The following is a 22228-nucleotide window of genomic DNA, read 5'->3' as shown; positions in this document are numbered from 1 at the left end:
GATATCAATACACAAGTACAACAGTAAAGTTGGTCTCAGAATTAAATAGTCTTAGATTCGGCCTCATATAGTCTTATATTCGAAAAATCTCGATGACACCAAGCAAGAAATGATAATGTTGTGGCTACATAAAATGTTCCATCTTCACACTTACTTGATGGAAGATGGGATGTCTCAGCTTGTACGGGAAACTTATCTGAAAATCAGTGATAAAAATTTGTCACCGAGACATTTGTGAGAGGTCAAAGTTCAGCTGAACTCATTGTACGGTTTCTTAAACTTGGTATTCTGTCGAAGTCTAGATCGGGGATGTGTTTCGTATTGTTCATACATTGAGGAAAACAGTAGTGCTCTATGATTAATTGAGTAACCGATACCATGTATACCCCCAAAGCACACACAGGCAGGAAGTAGAGCGCCACCATGGCAAATTTTTAGAAAGGCCTATTCATTCTTTTTATGGTGGTGTGTGAATTGAGACGTTTCCTGTAGTCCGTATGGTATTATTTCTTGTATGACAGCTTTCGTTGTGTGTCATCGTTATTTTCCGTATATAAGGCTGAATCTGAGGCTCGATATCAGACTAGTATCATATTGTCCTGCAGTGTGAATTTTATTCTGAATCTGAGACCAACTTTATATGATGTTTATGTTGATGCGATTAGTACCTATACAGTCTCCGTTTGGATGAGACTGTATAGGTACTAATCGTCACTGTTAGTGGAAGTATAAGCAACATTTCATTATAAAAGATGTATAATTAGTTGATTCCTATTGGTTTTGAGTTGTAAATTAACGGTGTTACGGCTATTTAGCACGAAACCCTGCATCGATAGGAATGGTTGTACCAGTTATCTGGTCAGCAGCAGGAGAACACAGAAATGCTGCTAATTCGCCGATCTGTGGAGAGGAGATAGATAGATAAAGTCATATAAACAATAAGTGTTAAATATCAAAACATCTTTAATGTCTTCACTCGTTTATTTCAACATGAGAGGTTTTAAATAGGTTGGTTTGGGTTGATGGGTTATTGGTAGAATATAATTGTTGAAAACAGGAATTGTAAGAAAAAGTGAGTGGCAGGGTTATCGAAAGTGAACGAATAGAAAATTGTTCAGAGTGGCTCTTTAAACAGAAAATTTGAAAAGTATTTTCCAACAGCGTCAAGATACATGTTTATACCCTAACAAGAGATGTCCATTGTTTAAAGATTAGAAAAACGAACATGACATTTTAAACCTGTCTTTAATATAAAGAATAGTATTATTCTGGTATTACATTAAATAATATCACAGAAGACAACATTACTATTATATATTAAGTGGTGGATTCGAAGTAATGTTAGATTGACAATATCCTGAATACAAAGTAAGGAAACGTTACAATCCTACTTACCTGATCGGTTTCTATGTACTTGCCGGATGGGTTTAACGCCTCCAATATTTGTTTCTTTACAGGAGGAGAAAAGGGACAAGGGAATTAAAAACCTCTTGAATGGTAAATTTAATGTGTTAAAAAAATAATGCTTAGTCCTTACTCAAATGATTTATGGAAATTTACCTTTTAGATTTTGTACTGATTGAAACATTACGTCATTGGCATTCGTAGACAACAACCTATGTGTAAAGTTTCATATCAGTATTTGACATCATGTACATCTATTGTCCAAATGATATTTTCTCGAAGTTAACAAATGGGATTTTAATAGCAAAGTGTGTTAACAATGATATTGCAAAGTCAAAATGGTGAATATTGGAGTAGTCGTATTTCTCATTATAAAAAAACTTACAACGAACATATTGCTATCTATAATTATTTAATAATATGATATATAATGCTATCCTAGGCATATACACTGCCACAGAAAGACGTGGTTAGTCAAAAGGGTTTCACATCACAAATGATGTTGTATCGCTCATTTATAATGGAAGCAATTCATCAGACTTACTCCCATCTCTTCCACGGGGATTCCAGCCTTCATGGCGAGCTCTCTGACTTTGTTTTCCACCACTGTAATTATAGAGACAAACAAACAAACAAACACACAAACAAACGTCAAGATGAGTTATTTCGTTGCACATTGTCTGTCCTACCAGTAGGAGAGGAGGTACAGATCAATAAGATAGACGGATAAGATGGATAAGACCTAGATACATTCTAAGTTACAACAGATATAGCCAAGAAAAGGGGCGTTTCTCAATTATGTAAAGCATATTATAATCATATCACAATTCTTATTTAAATGTGTCATGAAGTTTCACGTCCCTAGTCATTTTAGATATTTGATTGGATTGAAGTTCATAACACTTAATTTGCATATAATGACGTGATATTCAGATTGTCATCTCCGCGTACCGACGCTCATTACCTCTTAAGAAATACATCAAAAATACTTTACTATTAAAATATTCTTATGACAGGTGATACCGAGTTATGACCCATACAGATTCTATGAAATCGTGATAATAATAATAATAATAATAACGATAATAGCACTTGTATAGCGCCATATATCCTAAAAGTTCATAGGAGCTGAAACACTACAAAAGCAATAAAAACTACTAGTGGAAACATACTAAAAGAGTCTCAAAGTTCACTGACAATTTAAAGAGACTGTTCCATAAGACCGCTGCAGCATTGGGGAAAGCACGTAATAAGTCTGTTTGACATCAACCCGTCAATGACGTAGGTAGACATTTTGTCACCCACATGGGCATAGCATATAATAGTCTCTTTTGTCTTGAGTTCTGCACCTTCAGTTTGAACTTGACTTTACAGCTAACAAAGGCTTTACAAATACAACCAGAGATCAATTTCAAATTCTCATTGTTCTGACTAATAATAGCTTTCACCATTGTTTCATCAGTTGCCTTCTTTTTTATTCATGTTTTATTGTATCAATTTGGAACGCTGTTCTTTGTATCTAAACTTGCGAAATTGGTTTTGTTAAAGTGCTGGGTTAAAGACAACAGAAGCCATTAAATCCATACCAAAGTGATTTTTTAATAGTATCCGAACGCTTTCTGGGTACAAAATACACTAAGTTCAATTTTATTTTAGGAATGTATGTGACAATGAATACACATACATACATACATACATACATACATACATACATACATACATACATACATACACACACACACACACACACACACACACTCAGGCATGCTTGGTGATACGTATGCACATGATTATTTGACTAGGATTATTGAAATGTCAAATTGTAATGATGGTTGAAAATAATAAAGAAAAAGAAATAAAGTGACAAATCTATTAATTGTTCGAAGGTATTCCAAGTGAGTTCTAAACGTTATTTCAAAACGTTGAGATCATAATATAAGACAACTCACTGGTTGTTTTTACAAGAGATGGACAAATGGCATTACATGTCACTCCAGAACCAAGGGTTTCCAATGCAACTACCTGTTAATTAAAACATACAATATATTATTTATATATAATAGACTCCTCTGTAAGACGAAACCATATCCATACGAAAACAAACCCATATAGATCTCTGGGTCTAACTACCAGAGACTGGCTGACTTCCTTATATCACTAATTGTAGTGATTTTAAGCTTGTAAATGGTCGTCTCGATCATTGAGAGAGAGAGAGAGAGATAGAGAGAGAGAGTCATCGATAGAGAGAGAGAGAGAGAAAGAAAGAAAGAGAGAGCTTCATTCTCGGTTTCAAAACCTACTCTAAACAAAGAATTCGTTTGTTTGCCTGAAGTTATAATCTTCCATTATTCATTTGGGACGTCATGAATAATCGTTCTTTATTTTCGCGCTTTATGTCGCTTCGCGGATTATGGCGGCGTCTGTGACGTGTATATAGATAATCGCAAACCATAGTTATTTAAATCCATGAATATTTTGTATGTCCTTGAACAGACAATCATACTTCTCATAGGGTTCCTATCTAAAGAGCTTTATACATGTGAAGCAATGGATTTTGGTTAGCAATTTACCAGATACACTTAAAATTACTGAAAATGTAACATGTAAAATTAACTATGAAGTGTGAGGTATTATGCTTTGAGAATATAGTGTCCTTTGTAAGATCAAAATGAGTGTTTCTTGTCAACAGATCGGGGTTGTTTTATTTATTTGTCAGAGGGACAGAGAGAGAGAGAGAGAGAGAGAGAGAGAGAGAGAGAGAGAGAGAGAGAGAGAGAGAGAGAGAGAGAGAGAGAGAGAGAGAGAGAGAGAGAGAGAGAGAGAGAGAGAGAGAGAGAGAGAGAGAGAGAGAGAGAGAGAGAGAGAGAGGTCGCCACAATATCAACATCACCTATATCAGACAACACATTCGACGAACCTTTGTGAGACCATTCATTCCATGCTTAGCTGCCGTATAAGGTCCATGTGTGGCATATCCAGTCAGGCCAACGACTGAACTAATGTTGATTACCCGTCCCCATGCTATGTGAATACAGAAATGAAAATATATAAACAGACATTATGACATAATCATTAAAAAATATACTACTTGGTTATATCTTCTGTAAAGAGATCTAGACATGTGATACTTGTACATGATAGAGGGAGGTAACCATTTCAGATCCTGTATATCTTTCGTATTCTAATTTGAAATTATACGTACCAAGGTCTAAATAGGTTTGATGCACATTGCTGTTTCCTATAAATTTCTAAGCTATATTATTTGAATTGAATATTTTTAATCTGGAAGGGTCAACTTGGTAAAATAAATTGAATTGGACTTATTAGAAAATGAGAACATAACATACCACAATAAAATACAATAGCTAATAATATAGTACCTAAAGTACATGTTTACAATAAATGATAGCCTGTTTCTGGTGAGGACTGTGGATATAGTCCACTAGGAGTAATCTAGTCCCTGATCCTGGCTAATAATGGAATGATAAATACACTAACAACATATAAACATCAAATAGGATGTGAACAATGATTTGTTGTTGTTGTCGTAGTCGTCGTCGTCGTCGTCATCGTCGTCGTCGTCGTCGTCGTCGTCGTTGTTGTTGTTGTTGTTGATGCTGCTGTTGTTGTTGTTGTTGTTGTTGTTGTTTTCGTTGTTACAATGTAATTCTGAAAGTAACAAGGTCTAAATATGTTTAATGGACATTACTATAGATTTCTACTGGTTGAAATAAACTTGAGTAGAGAAATAGCAACTTAAAGCAAAATTTAAAAAAGCTTCTACAGTTATCTAACCTTTTTGTTTCATGTTCGCCAAGGTCAACTGCGTTAGATAAAAGCCAGCTGTTAAATTAACTCGAAGGCATTTTTCGAAGTCGTCAATGGGTATTTCTTCAATTGGATTAAACTCAACCATCATACCTGGGAGTTTGCAAAATAAAGATAATGCATATATATGGAAATAAGTTATATCTCATCTGCGTATTTCAAAGTCGGTGACTTAAGCTTCAAATAATTTCGCTGTGGGAATACTGAATACTTATGCTCTTGATATCAGAATGAACCAATCATGTGTTTTCGGTATTCGGTAGAATGATTTGCCTTTTTAAGAGGGGGATTCAGATATGGAATCATATCATATCACATTATTATCAGAATTGTAAACACCACGAGCAGTCTTTTGTACCCGCTATGTGAATTGTACACATGTATATACCACTCCATCAGAATAAATGTACTTACCTGCATTATAGACAAGTATATCCACTCTATCAGTATAGATGTACTTACCTGCATTATTGACAAGTATATCCACTCCGTCAGAATAGATGTACTTGACATCTTCGTGCAGTTTCTTTGTTGAAGTCAAGTTACTCAGATCAGCTGAGATATAATGAGTCGGTATTCCATATTGTCTGACAGCAATGTAAAACGGATAGAGATAGGGAAGGATGTCACTAGTGGAATACGTGAATTAGTCTGTTGTATATGATTGCATGTGTTGTGACAAGGAGCATTCAATTATCATGGTGTAGTGTACATCTTAATAATTGTACATAGGTAGTCAAGCCGGTCGACTTCATCAGTGGAATATCTACACACCTATATATGTAAGACTGATTACAGAATAAAGTACGAGAAACGAAATGTTTTATCTATACTATAGTGTCAAACTTGGAAATGTGTCGTAAATTTGTTTCTTGAATACATTGTTCATAAGGGAAGATTGATACACAATCTTCTTATGGAATTTCTTTAACTTTAGAGATAACTGTGTAAAACTCACCACTAAAGATAACATTATTCGATAAACACTGCACCATTAAAGAGGAAAAATTATTCACAATGCAACTACATCATTAATTAGTAGAAACACATTAACATACGCTTCAAGTTCCGTCTTTAATTTGTTTACATGTTCAGGTTGTCGGCTGCCAGTTAGTATAAGAGAACACCCCCTGCGTGCAAGACTTCGGGCTATCGCTATACCAATGCCTCCAGAGTCACTAGATCCAGTTACCAGGGCAACTTTACCATTATGTATACGAGATATGTCAGAATGGTTCTGTAAATATTAAAAATGACAATTGAATTGCAATTGTCCATAAAGCAGCCATAGAGAGAGAGAGAGAGAGAGAGAGAGAGAGAGAGAGAGAGAGAGAGAGAGAGAGAGAGAGAGAGAGAGAGTCATCGATAGAGAGTCATCGATAGAGAGAGAGAGAGAGAGAGAGAGAGAGAGAGAGAGAGAGAGAGAGAGAGAGAGAGAGAGAGAGAGAGAGAGAGAGAGAGAGAGAGAGAGAGAGAGAGAGCCCCTCCCGGGCTTCACGAGTCATGACACGTCAACGTATGGTTATGTGATTGATGAGGGTGCAAAGTACAAGGATATTCGAGTATAGTTTAGATATCGGTACACATAAAACAACCCTTTTAACCCTTTGAGCGATGCAAACCTCCAAGGACTGTAAGATAGTCTGACCAGATCCATCTAAGTTTTTAAAACATGAATGGTACCACAGACCACTAACTAATTTATTGGTCTCAGATGGTGGAACCATTGTGTCACAATCCTGTATGTGTACATGCATGTTTAACCGAATTAATGGCTATAATGCGATGGCAGACAAGACAAATGGGTCAACTAACATATAGAGGCATTTTGATTTATTTTCACAGACAGAATTAGGGCCTGGTCAGTTTCTTCTGCCTGGGGGGGGGGGTTTGCCATTGGGCCGACAAAATGTCATTGACCCCTCCCCCATCTATGGTAAAACCAAAACAGGCTGAACCCCCTTCCAAACTTAATTCTAAAACATGATGACTGTCTCTCACAAATACTTTACAAGATCCTGGGATAGCACTATCACATAATTGTTGACAACACAGGGTAAATATATTCAAAATACAGTTTAATAGCATCTAGACAGTGAAAGATAGGGGAAAGCTTGAGAAGGGAATATGCACACCTCTCATGGGGTCCTAGGGGATCTCCCCCTCGAAGTCCTGGAACTTTTTTTACTCTCAATAGGCAATATTGAGACTATTCAGACACTTTAAACTTCAGGCAATAATTGTTCAGCTTTACAAGACAGCACCAACGTGTAAAAGTTAACTATACATACAAATGTAGGGTTGACATATTTTTCAAATAAGGTTTAATGGCATCTTTACAGTAAAAGATAGGGGAAGCGCTTAATACTAGGATATGTGCACCTCTTCTGTGTGTGTGTGTGTGTGTGTGTGTGTGTGTGTGTGTGTTTGTGTGTGTGTGTGTGTTTGTTTGTTGGGGGGGGGGGGTCCTACTACTACTGGTTTTTTTTACTCTTAAAGCCCATTTTAGGCTATTCCGACACTTTCAGGCAATAATTTCAGTAAAGGTCAGCACATCTAATTTTAGTATCATTGTGAAGGGAGATTTGGAGTTTTAAGGTAATTTTATGATTATCTTGGCAAACATTTCACATCTTAAAAGACAATAGACATGTTCATATTGCTTTTTTCGTGCGTTTTTTCTTCTTTGATGTAAAAAGGTGAGAACGATAAGTAAACAGAGGGGATCAGTTGTATGTGTTCACACACCATTATCCGCCGGCGTAAACGCATGTGAACAACATGTCTGACGTTGTAGAGACTGCCTTGTGTTCTTTATCGCTGTATACGTTCATGCGTTCGAGAAATAAGTGAAGACGTCTTCTCATGCATGTTAACAATTTCACTCGTGGTCGTTATGCCCAGTTTAACTTTCGACAAGCCATGCAACACGCTCGACGTCGACATCTCGACTATATATATATATATATATATATATATATATATATATATATATATATATATATATATATATATATATATATATATATATATATATATATATAAACGTGAATTCATGTGTTTTCTAATCGTACAAATTCTGAATTCAGTCACAGCAGTTGTTACCTCTTTCGCTGTTGTGAACCATGGGTGTATTACTATTAGCGAGGGACATGTTGTACTATGCTCTGTGACGATTGATAACCTTGATTCGAATGGCGACTTTTGCAGCCAACACAAAGTGATTTCGTTTACAGTCATCGCACTAAGGGGTGGACCATTTGATATCCTGAGGGGGGGGGGCTTGGAAGATTTCGGGGGGAAAAAGATGCCAAACGGATTTGCTTAAAAAAAATTTCGGATATGAGTGGGTGACAGAAAAAAAAAGATGGACCACTGCTGCTTGAAAAAAAATTCCTTGCCAGAGAAATGATGCACAAGTTCGAGTATACTGTTCAACCTGCTTGCACCTCTCCAACCAGGACACTTGTCAAATCATGACAAACAGTTTCAAACACATGTCAGGGACCACTCAGTTCCGTTAGCCTGTGGTACATATATCAAATCATGACAAACAGTTTCAAACACATGTCAGGGACCAGTCAGTTTCGTTAGCCTGTGGTACATATATATATATTTGTTCTTGTCTCTGTTTCTTTCATAAATGGTTGAAATATTACTTCATGTAAGGGTTCAAACATAACTATACATAAAATTATATATATAATACATGTATTACCTAGCTACCACACTAGTTACAGAACATGCCGTGTTCAGCTGTTTCACAATCAGTGCTTCACTTATCTTGCACTTTGGGGCAAAAGTGAACTTGAAGGTTTTGTAATGGTAATCTTCATACTATTGGATAGTTTATAAAAGAACTTCATCTAAATTGTTCTAGTCTCTTCAGTATGAATTTGTCAGAAGGGATGATATACTTCCTATTTCAGACATTACATGTATCGACATCACAACTCAAATTCAAGTTTGTATTATACACTAGGTATGACCTCCTAAAGTGCTCTCACACATCAGTAACTTTACTATGCATGCAATATCAATGCCCCTATACCAATGTTACAGGCCCACTTTTATAACATGGAAAACCTTTTTAAAAAGTTATATTTACTTTAGCTTTTCGATGCTTGGCAATATATATCTCAGAGGCTATGAATAACCTAAAAATTGCCTAAATAGAAACAAATAACTGCAGGTCTGGCAGGGGGGAACCCCTTGGACTCCAACACCCCAGTGGCCACTCATTCGTTTAACCAACAATAAGATGCACCAAAATTGGTAAAAAAATTTGAAAAACTTCTAGGGGAGACCCCTAGGACCCTAGAACCCCCCCCCCCCATTCACACACACACACACACACACACACACACACACACACACACACACACACACACACACACACACACACTCTCTCACACAAGAGGTGGACATATCTCAGTCTCAAAGCTCTTCCCTCTACAGCTTACTGGCAGATGCTATGAAACTTTATTCACAGGGGTCAGTGACTTTTTGTTGGCCCAATGGAAAAAAATACTGACATCCCCCCATCCCCCCAAGCTGGAGAAACTGACCGGTCTATCTGAATGTTTGAGCTCACCAATCAAGTTTCCGATTTGTATTTTCAGTGTGTCATCATACCATGGCATAAAAACTGTTAATGATGTTTATTCAATTGAAAATCAAACATGTATGAAATATGTAGTTTTCTAAATAAAATCTGTACATAATGCTCGGCGGGTTCTCTCTCCTGTAGAGGAGGCGATCAGGCTAAAAAATGTAAACATGTACCAAGAAGGTCAATTCAGGCAAAATAACGAAGGTAAAATAGCAATGAACGATTAGCCGACATCTACATCGGATTTTAATCAGATTGCACTGCGAGCTTTGAATAATTTTGAATAAGAAATCTCGCGCAAAGGATAGGGCAAAATTAATTCGACACATACACAAAATTAATTCAGCACATACATAAAATTAATTCGGAACATACACAAAATTAATTCGTGACATATACAAAATTAATTCAGGACATACAAAAAATTACTTCACGACATAAATACAAATAATTTAGCACATACATAAAAATAATTCGGCACATACATAAAATTAATTCGGGACATATATAAATTAATTCGGGGCGTACGTAAATTAATTCTAGACTACATGAAATCAATTCCAGGAATACATAAATTTAATTCAAGGAATACATAAGACTACATAAAATTAAGACCGGTACATAAAATTAATCAAAACACATTTAAGTAATTCAAGGAATACATAATATTAATTACAGCAGTAGTTTTATTATTTCTACATAATTGTGACCAGAACGGGCCCCCATATGGGACCCATGCACACAAAAGAACATAACAAAGTTGGAGAAAGTACAACGGTCTGCAGCCAGACTCGTTTGCGGTGACTATAATCGACATAGCAGTGTAACAATTATGCCTGAAAATCTTGAGTGGCCTACATTACAAACCCGTAGAAAAGCTGCTAAACTTACGAATCTATACAAAATCAGAAAAGGTGAACTGAATGTCACTGCAGCAAAGAAACGTCTTGTACCAACTAAAGTACACGACTCCATCCAGCTAGATATTAACACCTGGATTTAAAAACTGAAATGTTAAAGAACTCATTTTTCACCACAACAATTGTTGACTGGAATTCACTACCCTCTTCTGTCATCTAATCGCCTTCGACATATTTATTCAAGACAAGATTCTTAACCCTTGACCCCCCCCCCCCCCAGTGGCGTGATACTCCTACGGTGGCGGTGCCAATTAATTATGCAGATCCATTCTCTGACAGAATTACCCTAAAATGCAGCTAAAGTTGCTGTAATTTGAGACCACTATAGCAATGTCCTGTAGTGGTCCGTGCTCTGATCAAATATCAATTCTTGTTTTGCGACACTATTATGGTAATGTTTCGGGGTCTTCGTAAAGGTCATTCAAGTAAACTGGTTTTAGCTTACCGTTGAACTTGATAGTCCTCTCACTACAAGGTACACACTTCTTAAATATCTTCTTGAGGTGATGCATCTTAAGAGAGACATTTTAAGCAAATCTTAACACTAGAATTTGTAATGGTAAAATCAGACTGTAGAGTGACCTAAATGCATACGTAATTCTATGGTGATCCACTAGGGTGATGGGTAGCAAAGAATTATGGTCTAGCAAACGAGGTCCGGTGGCAAAGCATAAGGCTGTATTCACAAATAATGGGAGGGGGAGGGGTCGGAGGAATTGAGGGGAGGGGGAACCTTGAAAATTTGGAGGTTGGTGGAGGGAGGGGGGACTTGAAAATTGTTGGTGGTTTTTTTTTTTTTTTTTTTTTTTTTTGGGGGGGGGGGTCCTAAAATATTTTTCACATTTTGAGATACCCAGTGTCTTTTTAATAACTTAAGTGTGTGTTGAGTTGCTTATCTCGCCCATTGTTGATCACAACTATTAAACCAACTGTAAAATGAGCACAGGAAGAGACTGCACAATATAGATAGCCCAAAATCACTGCAAAATGAGTATGACATAGTCTATTGACAATTTCAACTGTTTATCATACTCGACATCGGCTGATGGCATGTTGAACTGTCCTGAAGTGAATTTTAATCTTTTAAATAAACGTTTTGAACTATCTTGAACTACATACATAAATAGATAAATAAATAACAACGATACATAAAACTCTTCCAAAAAACATGTATATAAAATCCTTTATGATTTCAGGCAGAAAGTACTTGTGACATTTCTTACAATTTATATTTGTAAAATGAATGTAAACTGGTAAATAAAAAATGTATAAATATAAATAAATTTTGTAAAAATTAGATAGTTTAATCGTTTAAAAGTTAAATTTGCACCATCCCTTAATTATTTGTTATCCATTTGTACCTGATTGATTACTGAAAGTTTTGAGCAAAGGACATCAAGCTCTGCATCTGAAGGCACATTTTGATAAATGTGAAATGAGTATAAATAGCCTGTCACTGATATTTGGTTGGTGGTGGTGGATCAACAGGTTTGATACTAATACAAATACATAGTTACAAATAAGATTGTTGTTGAGACCCTTCATGGGGCTAATAACCACACGGACTAATAGTATTTGCAAATTAGGCTCATCTAAAATGTCTAGATTGTGTAGTACTATTGAGTGAAACTTTCTCCTATCCAAAAAATAAACATTCCCATAGCACCAGGAATGATAAAAGCTGACAAGATAGAAGCTATTAGATCCCACTTCTACCACCAACAGAACATAAGTGATTCTTCAACCAGCTCTGATACTGACAGTTATTCTGACAGTGACAATGATTCATCTGACTCAGATATAGTGGAAAGGGAGTTTGGGTCACCTGAAGTCAGTGAGAGTGAAATTTATATGTATACAAGATCAGGCCGGAGAGCATCAACATGGAAGACCAGAAGAATTGATGAATAGTTGTACAAAAGTCAATTACAAAAGAATTGTTGCAAACTGAAACATTATGTACAATAATGGCCACCATTTTACCTGCTATTTCCATGGATCTGCATCATAGCTACCATGGTGTGTATTTATTTGCTTGGAATACATACAAGACTGTCAATGTTTGGCTTAAAGGACAGAGTTGCCCTATTTTGTTTATTTTGAATGCAAATTAAGACTAGAATATGAGAGAAAATTTCACTGACATTATCTTGGCATCTATAACATTTTTACTCTCAATTTTGAGTTTACTCTCTCAACTTCGTTTATCAAAAACATCATAATCATGTTAATCTTTTCTGCACGTCGCATATTTTGGGAATGCCATTATATCTGTCTGTCTGTCTGTCTGTCTGTCTGTCTGTCTGTCTGTCTGTCTGTCTGTCTGTCTGTCTGTCTGTCTGTCTGCCTGCCTGCCTGCCTGCCTGCCTGCCTGCCTGCCTGCCTGTCTGTATGTCTGTCTGTCTGATACGATGTGATATCTCGAACACTACTAAGGGTGCAACCATAGATGCACTTTGCACACGATTTCTTTTTCAAAGGCATTAAATTGTATGTATTGGCCAAAACTGCCAATAAGGGTGTATAGCTTTGAGTGGAATTTAAGAGAAATGTATTTGATTATTTAAAGAAGTGTATGGTCGGTGGGCAAGAAACTATGTAGACTCTAGCAATCTGAACCACATATAGCTTTATTTTACTTGAACGTATTTGTCGTGCAAACGAGACGAATTTACAAGCCGAATGGCGAGTGCTATATGGAGCGAATTGTACCAAATTCGAGTGTATACCCGCCTTCGGCGGGGGTTATTGCTATTATATTATATCAAAATATGTGTCTATTTCTTCTAAATGTGATTCTGTGGTTATTTATATGCCTGAAAAGGCGAATTCGCACGTACAGAAAAAGATCGTCGGTAATAGGTCGTCGGGAACGAGCATATTTTGATGAGTGGATACGTTCATGTCGCCCACACACACACACTGCATGAACACAAACCATACACTGCATTGCATTACATTGATAAATTACTTTATTTACATCATACAATGCATAACGAAAACTAGGAACAAAGAAAACGGGGCAAGAGGTCTAAGAAAGTAACAATTTTGTTTGGATATTTACATAAGAACAATACAATCTTGTACACTGCTAAAAATAGATGTCTCGGCATTGAATCAGTTGAATCGGAGAAAGCTCGAGACAGTAAATCTGAGACGTGACATTACAGAGTCTATTCATATGCTATATTTTATTTATTTATTTGTTTTAAACCCCATATTTTCCTAATAGTCAAACGCACTCCCCCCCCCCCCTTTGGTTTCCACATTCAGCTTGTATATACTATTCATATGCTAGTTTAGGGGCCCATTTTACCACTGCCAGCCGTGGTAAAATGGGATTTTACCACAGTTATTATCCAATCAGAATGGCGCATAGTAGCATGATATAATATAATTTGAATTTTATCGTGAAAAGTGACCGCCTTCCTCAATGTTATGAACATTTCATGTGTTTCTCATCCTTTCCTTTTTCTCATTGGTAATTCTTTTCTTGTCTATTTTACACGATACAGACTCATGCTGGTATATCATGTATTCATCATATCCACTGATGTTATACTAAATTAGGCAAAAACACAGACAACAAATGAAACTATGATTGCAAGTTTGGCACTACCCATGTTGTTGTAATCATTTATTGAATGTAGCAGAATATATAAATGTTGGAATACGTTGTGATACAATAATGAAATCACTTGAGAACTGATCGAGTAGGACAAACAAAAGGCTGTCAAGTATAATATTAGCTAGAAGTAAATACCTCTACCAAAATACTATGGTAGCAAAACATATCAATGGAAAGGCTGTCACGTATAATATTAGCTAGAAGTAACTACATCTACCAAAATACCACAATAGCAAAAGATATCAATGCACAATTAGAACAGTAAAGTTGGTCTCACGATGACACCAAATAAAAGCAGTCAAGCAAGAAATGATAATGTTGTGACTACATAAAATGTTCCCTCTTCACACTCACTTGATGGAAGATGGGATGTCTCAGCTTGTACGGGAAACTTATCTGAAAATCATTGATAAAAATTTGTCACCGAGACATTTGTGAGAGGTCAAAGTTCAGCTGACGTCATTGTACCGTTTTTTAAACTTGGTATTCTGTCGAAGTCTAGATCGGCGATGTGTTTCGTATTGTTCATACATCGAGGAAAGCAGTAGTGCTCTATGATTAACTGAGTAACCGATACCATGTATACCCCCAAAGTACACACAGACAGGATGTAGTGCGCCACCATGGCAAATTTTTAGAAAGGCCTATTCATTCTAGAGAAGTAATATTTTATGGTGGTGTGTGAATTTAGACGTTTCCTGTAGTCCGTATGGTATTATTTCTTGTATGACAGCTTTTTTTCCGTACATAAGGCTGAATCTGAGGCTCGATATCAGACGAGTATCATATTGTCCTGCAGTGTGAATTTGATTCTGAATCTGAGACCAACTTTATATAATTTTTATGTTGATGCGATTAGTACCTATACAGTCTCCGTTTGGATGAGACTGTAATTATGTACTAATCGTCACTGTTATTGGAAGTATAAGCAACATTGCATTATAAAAGATGTAGAATTAGTTGTTTCCTATGGGTTTTGAGTTGTAAATTAACGGTGTTATGGTTATTTAGCACGAAACCCTGCATCGACAGGAATGGTTGTACCAGTTATCTGATCAGCAGCAGGAGAACACAGAAATGCTGCTAATTCGCCGATCTGTGGAGAGGAGAAAGATAAATAAAGTCATTGAACCAATAAGTGTTAACTATTCAAAACATCTCGAATAGTTTCACTCGTTTATTTCAACATTAGAAGTTTTAAGTAGATTGGTTTGATGTTGATGGATTATTGGTAGAATATAATTGTTGAAAACAGGAATTGTAAGAAAAAGTGAGTGGCAGGGTTATCGAAAGTGAACAAATAGAAAATTCTTCAGAGTGGCTCTTTAAACAGAAAATTTGAAAAGTATTTTCCAACAGCGTCAAGATACATGTTTATACCCTTACAAGAGATGTCCATTGTTTAAAGATTAGAAAAACGAACATGACATTTTAAACCTGTCTTTAATATAAAGAACAGTATTATTCTGATATTACATTAAATAATTTCACACAAGACAGCATTACTATTGTATTAAGTGGTGGATTCGAAGTAATGTTAGATTGACGATAACCTGAATACAAAGTAAGGAAACGTTACAATCCTACTTACCTGATCCGTTTCTATGTACTTGCCGGATGGATTTAACGCCTCCAATAATTGTTTCTTTACAGGAGGAGAAAAGGGACAAGGAAATTAAAAACCTCTTGAATGGTAAATTTAATGTGTTAAAAAAATAATGCTTAGTCCTTACTCTAGTGATTTATGCAAATTTACCTTTTACATTTTGTACTGATTGAAATATTACGTCATTGGCATTCGTAGACAACAACCTATGTGTAAAGTTTCATATCAGTATTTGACATCATGTACATCTGTTGTCCAAATGATATTTTCTCGAAGTTAAGAAATGGGATTTTAATAGCAAAGTATGTTAACAGTGATATTGTAAAGTCAAAATGGTGAATATTGGAGTAGTCATATGTCTCATTATTAAAAAACTTACAACGAACATATTGCTATCTATAATTATTTAATAATATGATATATAATGCTATCCTAGGCATATACACTACCACAGAGAGACGTAGTTAGTCGAAAGGGTCTCACATCACAAATGATGTGGTATCGCTCATTTATAATGAAAGCAATCCATCAGACTTACTTCCATCTCTTCTTCGGGGATTCCAGCCTTCATGGCGAGCTCGCTGACTTTGTTTTCCTCCACTGTAATTATAGAGACAAACAAACAAACGCCAAGATGAGTTATTTCGTTGCACATTGTCTGTCCAACCAGTAGGAGAGGAGGTACAGATCAATAACTTGGACGGATAAGATGGATAAGACCTAGATACATTCTAAGTTACAACAGATATAGCCAAGAAAAGGGGCGTTTCTCAATTATGTAAAGCATATTTTTAATCATTTCACAAACCTTATTTAAATGTGTCATGAAGTTTCACGTCCCTAGTAATTTTAGATATTTGATTGGATTGAAGTTCATAACACTTAATTTGCATATAATGACGTGATATTCAGATTGTCATCTCCGCGTACCGACGCTCATTACTTCTTAAGAAATACATAAAAAATACTATTAAAATATTCTTATGACAGGTGATACCGACTTATGACCCATAAGATTCTATGAAATCGTAATAACGTCTGTTTGACATCAACTCGTCAATGACGTAGGTAGACATTTTGTCACCCCCATCCGAATAGCATAAAATAGTCTTTTTTGTCTTAAGTTCTGCACCTTCAGCTTGAACTTGACGTTACAGCTAACAAAGGCTTTACAAATACAACCAGAGATGAATTTCAAATTCTCATTGTTCTCACCAATAATAGCTTTCACCATTGTTTCATCAGTTGCCTTCTTTTGTTATCCATGTTTTATTGTATCAATTTGGAACACTGTTCTTTGTATCTAAACTTGTGAAATTGGTTTTGTTAAAGTGCTGGGTTAAAGACAATAGTGTCCGAACGCTTACTAGGTACAAAATACTTTAAGGTCAATTTTATCTTAGGAGTGTATGTGACAATACATACATACATACATACATACATACATACATACATACATACATACATACATACATACAGACAGACAGACATACATACATACACACACGTACGTGCGTACGTACGTACGTACATACATACATACATACATACATACATACATACATATTTTCTTTATTACCTACTAATTAAATTTTACATTTGTAGACAAAATAAAATAATACAAGTTTTGAGGTAGGTAAATGGAGACAGAAAAATAGCTACTTGCTAGTCAAGTCTGTCTCCTTAAAAATAAATAAATAAATACATGACAAAGTATTAAGAGGGCAGTGAAAAAAAACCCACATCCATGTGTATGTATGGATGTAGTTTTTTTTTCATATTTCCCTCCTCTCCATCAGGAGAAGATACCTCCGACCAATAATTACACTATATAATTACATACATACATACATACATACATACATACATACACACATATGTATACCCAGGCGGGCTTGGTGATACGTACACACATGATTACTTGACTAGGATTATTGAAATGTCAAATTGTAATGATGGTTGAAAATAACAGAAAGAAAAAGAAATGAAGTGACAAATCTATTAATTGATCGAAGGTATTCCAAGTGAGTTCTAAACGTTATTTCAAAACGTTGAGGTCATAATTAATAAAAGAAAACTTACTGGTTGTTCTTACAAGAGCTGGACAGATGGCATTACATGTCACTCCTGAACCTAGAGTTTCCAATGCAACTACCTGTTAATTAAAACACACAATATAATATTTATATATAATGGATTCCTCTGTAAGACGAAACCATATCCATACGAAAACAAACCAATATAGATCTGTTGGTCTAACTACCAGAGACTGGCTGACTTCCTTATATCACTAATTTTAAGCTTGTAAACAGTCGTCGAGAGAGAGAGAGAGAGAGAGAGAGAGAGAGAGAGAGAGAGAGAGAGAGAGAGAGAGAGAGAGAGAGAGAGAGAGAGAGAGAGAGAGAGAGAGAGAGAGAGAGAGAGAGAGAGAGAGAGAGAGAGAGAGAGAGAGAGAGAGAGAGAGAGAGAGAGAGAGAGAGAGAGAGAGTTCGCTCGCCACAATATCAATATCACCTATATCGGACAACACATTGAACGAACCTTTGTGAGACCATGCAATCCATGCTTAGCTACCGTATAGGGTCCATTTGTGGCATATGCAGCCAGTCCTAAGATTGAACTGATGTTGATTACCCGTCCCCATGCTATGCGAATACAGAAATGGAAAGATGTAAAAAGATATGAAATAACCATGACAAATATATCTTCTTTAAAGAGATCTAGACATGTGATACCTGTACATTATAGAAGGAGGTAACCATTTCAGATCCTGTATGTCTTATGTATTCTAATTTGAAATTATAACTACCAAGGTCTAAATAGGTGTGATGCACATTGCTGATTCCTACAAATTTCTAATCTATAGCATTTGAATATTGAATATTTTAATCTGGAAAGGACAACTTGGTAAAATAAATTGAATTGAACTTAGAAAATGAGAACATAACATACCACAATAAAATACAATAGCTAATAATATAGTACCTAAAGTACATGTTCACAATAAATGATAGCATGTTTCTGGTGAGGACCATGGATATAGTCCACTTGGGAGTAATCTAGTCCATGATCCTGGCTAAAAATGGAATGATAAATACACTAACAGCATACAAACATCAAATAAGATGTGAGTAATGATTTGTTGTTGTTGTTGTTGTTGTTGTTGTTGTTGTTGTTGTTGTTTTCGTTGTTACAATGTAATTCTGAAAGTAACAAGGTCTAAATATGTTTAATGGACATTACTATAAATTTCTACTGATTGAAATAAACTTGAGTAGAGAAATGGGAACTTATAACAAAATTTTAATAATAATTGTAACTTAAAAAAGCTTTTACAGTTATCTAACCTTTTTGTTTCATGTTCGCCAAGGTCAACTGCGTTAGATAAAAGGCAGCTGTTAAATTAACTCGAAGGCACTTTTCAAAGTCGTCAGTGGGTATTTCTTCAATTGGATTAAACTCAACCGCCATACCTGTGAATTTGCAAAATAAAGATAATACATATGCAAATAAGCTATGTATCATCTGCATATTTCAAAGCCGGTGACTTAAGCTTCAAATACTTTTGCTGTGGGAGTACTGAATACTCATGGTCTTGATATCAGAATGAACCAATCATGTGTTTTCGTATGTTATGATGTTGACAAGTATTCTGTAGAATGATTTGCCTTTTTAGGAGGGGGATTCAGATCTGAAATCATATCATATCACATTATTATCAGAATTGTAAACACCACGAGCAGTCTTTTGTACCCGCTAAGGTGTTGACTTAACTGAATTGTACACATGTATATACCACTTTATCAGAATAGATGTACTTACCTGCATTATAGACAAAGTATATCCACTCTATCAGTATAGATGTACTTACCTGCATTATTGACAAGTATATCCACTCCATCAGTGTATACACTCAATCAGAATAGATGTACTTACATGCATTATTGACAAGTATATCCACTCTATCAGAATGGATGTACTTACCTGCATTATTGACAAGTATATCCACTCTATCAGAATGGATGTACTTTCCTGCATTTTTGACAAGTATATCCACTCTATCAGAATGGATGTACTTTCCTGCATTTTTGACAAGTATATCCACTCTATCAGAATAGGTGTACTTACCTGCATTATTGACAAGTATATCCACTCCATCAGAATAGATGTACTTGACATCTTCGTGCAATTTCTTTGTTGAAGTCAAGTCACTCAGATCAGCTGAGATATAATGAGTTGGTATTCCATATTGTCTGACAAAAATGTAAAACGGATAGAGAGAGGAACGGATGTCATTAGTGAAATACGTGAATTAGTCTGTTATATATGATTGCATGTTTTGTGACAAGGAGCATTGAATTGGCATGGTGTAGTGTACATCTTAATAATTGTACATAGGTAGTCAAGCCGGTTGACTTCATCAGTGGAATATCTACACACCTATATATGTAAGACTGATTACAGAATATAATACGAGAAACGAAATGTTTTGTCTATACTATAGTGTCAAACTTGGAAATGTGTCGTAAATTTATTTCTTGAATATATTGTTCATAAGGGAAGATTGATACACAATCTTCTTATATGGAACTTTTAGAGATAACTGTGTAAAAAGCACCACTAAAGATAACATTATTCGATAAACACTGCACCATTAAAAGAGGAAAAATTATTCACAATGCAACTACATCATTAATTAGTAGAAACACATTAACATACGCTTCAAGTTCCGTCTTTAATTTGTTTACATGTTCAGGTTGTCGGCTGCCAGTTAGTATAAGAGAACACCCCCTGCGTGCAAGACTTCGGGCTATCGCTATCCCAATTCCTCCAGCGTCACTAGATCCAGTTACCAGGGCAACTTTACCATTATGTGTACGAGATATATCGGAATGATTCTGTAAATAAATAAATGACAGTTGAATTTAAAGCAGTCATCCAGGTATAATAATTGGAGAGAGAGAGAGAGAGAGAGAGAGAGAGAGAGAGAGAGAGAGAGAGAGAGAGAGAGAGAGAGAGAGAGAGAGAGAGAGAGAGAGAGAGAGAGAGAGAGAGAGAGAGAGAGAGAGAGAGAGAGAGAGAGAGAGAGAGAGAGAGAGAGAGAGAGAGAGAGAGACGCTCTGTGTTATTCCGAAGCCCTCGGGCTTCACGAGTCATGACACGTCAACGAATGGTTATCCCTATGTGATTGATGAGGGCGCAAAGTACAAGGATATTCGAGTAGAGTATATCGGTACACACAAAACAACCCTTTTAGCGATGCAAAACTCCAAGGACTGTAAGACAGTCTAACAAGATCCATCTAAGTTTTTAAATATGAATGGTACGACAGACCACTAACTAATTTAGTTGTCTGAGATGGTACTAAATAGAAAACTGGAACCGTTGTGTCACAATCCAGTATGTGTACATGCATGCGTAACCGAATTAATGACTACAATGCAATGGCAAATTATTGGCAGATAAGACCAATGGGTCAACTAACATATAGAGGCATTTTGATTGATTTTCGCTGACAGAATTAGGGCCTGGTCAGTTTCTCCAGCCGGGGGTGGATTTTGCCATTGGCCCGACAAATGTCACTGACCCACCCCCCATCTGTAAAACTAAAAACAGGCTGAACCCCCCCCCTCCGAACTTAATTCTAAAACATGATGACCCCCCCCCCCCATCTACCATATTCACATAATAGGTATTTTTGTTCGTGACTTAATGTGGAAGGCTTGACTGTCTCACAAATACTTTACAAGATCCTTGGATAGCTCTATCACATAATTATTGACAACACAGGGTAAATATATTCAAAATGCAGTTTAATAGCATCTAGACAGTGAAAGATAGGAGAAAGCTTGAGAAGGGAATATGCACACCTCTCATGGGGGTCCTAGGGGATCTCCCCCTCAAAGTCCTTGAGGTTTTTCTACTCTTAATAGGCAATTTTGAGACTATTCAGACACTTTAAACTTTATTTAGGCAATACTTTTTCAGCTTTACAAGACAGCACCAACATGTAAAAGGTAACTATACATACAAATGTAGGGGTGACATATTTTTTAAATAAGGTTTAATAGACAGCTAGAGATAGGGGAAGAGCTTAAGACTAGGATATGTCCACCTCTTCTGTGTGTGTGTGTGTGTGTGTGTGTGTGTGTGTTTGGGGGTCCTAGGGAGTCTCCCCTAGAAGCTCTACAGGTGTATTTTTTTACTCTTAAAGCCCATTTTAGGCTATT

At 36.1% G+C, this 22228-nt stretch overlaps 2 protein-coding genes across 2 annotated transcripts; both read right to left on the bottom strand.

The window, feature by feature from the left end:
- Positions 1-106: 106 nt before the first annotated feature.
- LOC144437212 (D-beta-hydroxybutyrate dehydrogenase-like) lies at positions 107-11340 on the bottom strand. The gene is made up of 9 exons (XM_078126107.1): positions 11210-11340; positions 6291-6469; positions 5695-5819; positions 5200-5325; positions 4322-4425; positions 3354-3426; positions 1949-2010; positions 1396-1449; positions 107-900 (listed from the first exon to the last, which is right to left on the bottom strand). The coding sequence occupies exons 1-9, from the start codon at positions 11288-11290 to the stop codon at positions 808-810; spliced, it is 897 nt and encodes a 298-aa protein (XP_077982233.1). The 5' UTR covers positions 11291-11340; the 3' UTR covers positions 107-807.
- Positions 11341-15395: 4055 nt separating this feature from the next.
- On the bottom strand, positions 15396-21495 carry LOC144438025 (D-beta-hydroxybutyrate dehydrogenase-like). Its single transcript, XM_078127057.1, has 9 exons — positions 21484-21495; positions 20718-20896; positions 20127-20251; positions 19346-19471; positions 18540-18643; positions 18081-18153; positions 16537-16598; positions 15984-16037; positions 15396-15488 (listed from the first exon to the last, which is right to left on the bottom strand). Exons 1-9 carry the CDS (start codon positions 21493-21495, stop codon positions 15396-15398), a joined length of 828 nt encoding a protein of 275 aa, XP_077983183.1.
- Positions 21496-22228: the final 733 nt, after the last annotated feature.

Source organism: Glandiceps talaboti, chromosome 7 (genome assembly GCF_964340395.1).
Source record: "Glandiceps talaboti chromosome 7, keGlaTala1.1, whole genome shotgun sequence".
NCBI classification, from domain to species: Eukaryota; Metazoa; Hemichordata; class Enteropneusta; family Spengelidae; genus Glandiceps; species Glandiceps talaboti.
Note: the sequence above shows the minus strand (reverse complement) of the source record. Positions and strands in the feature narration are given on the sequence as shown.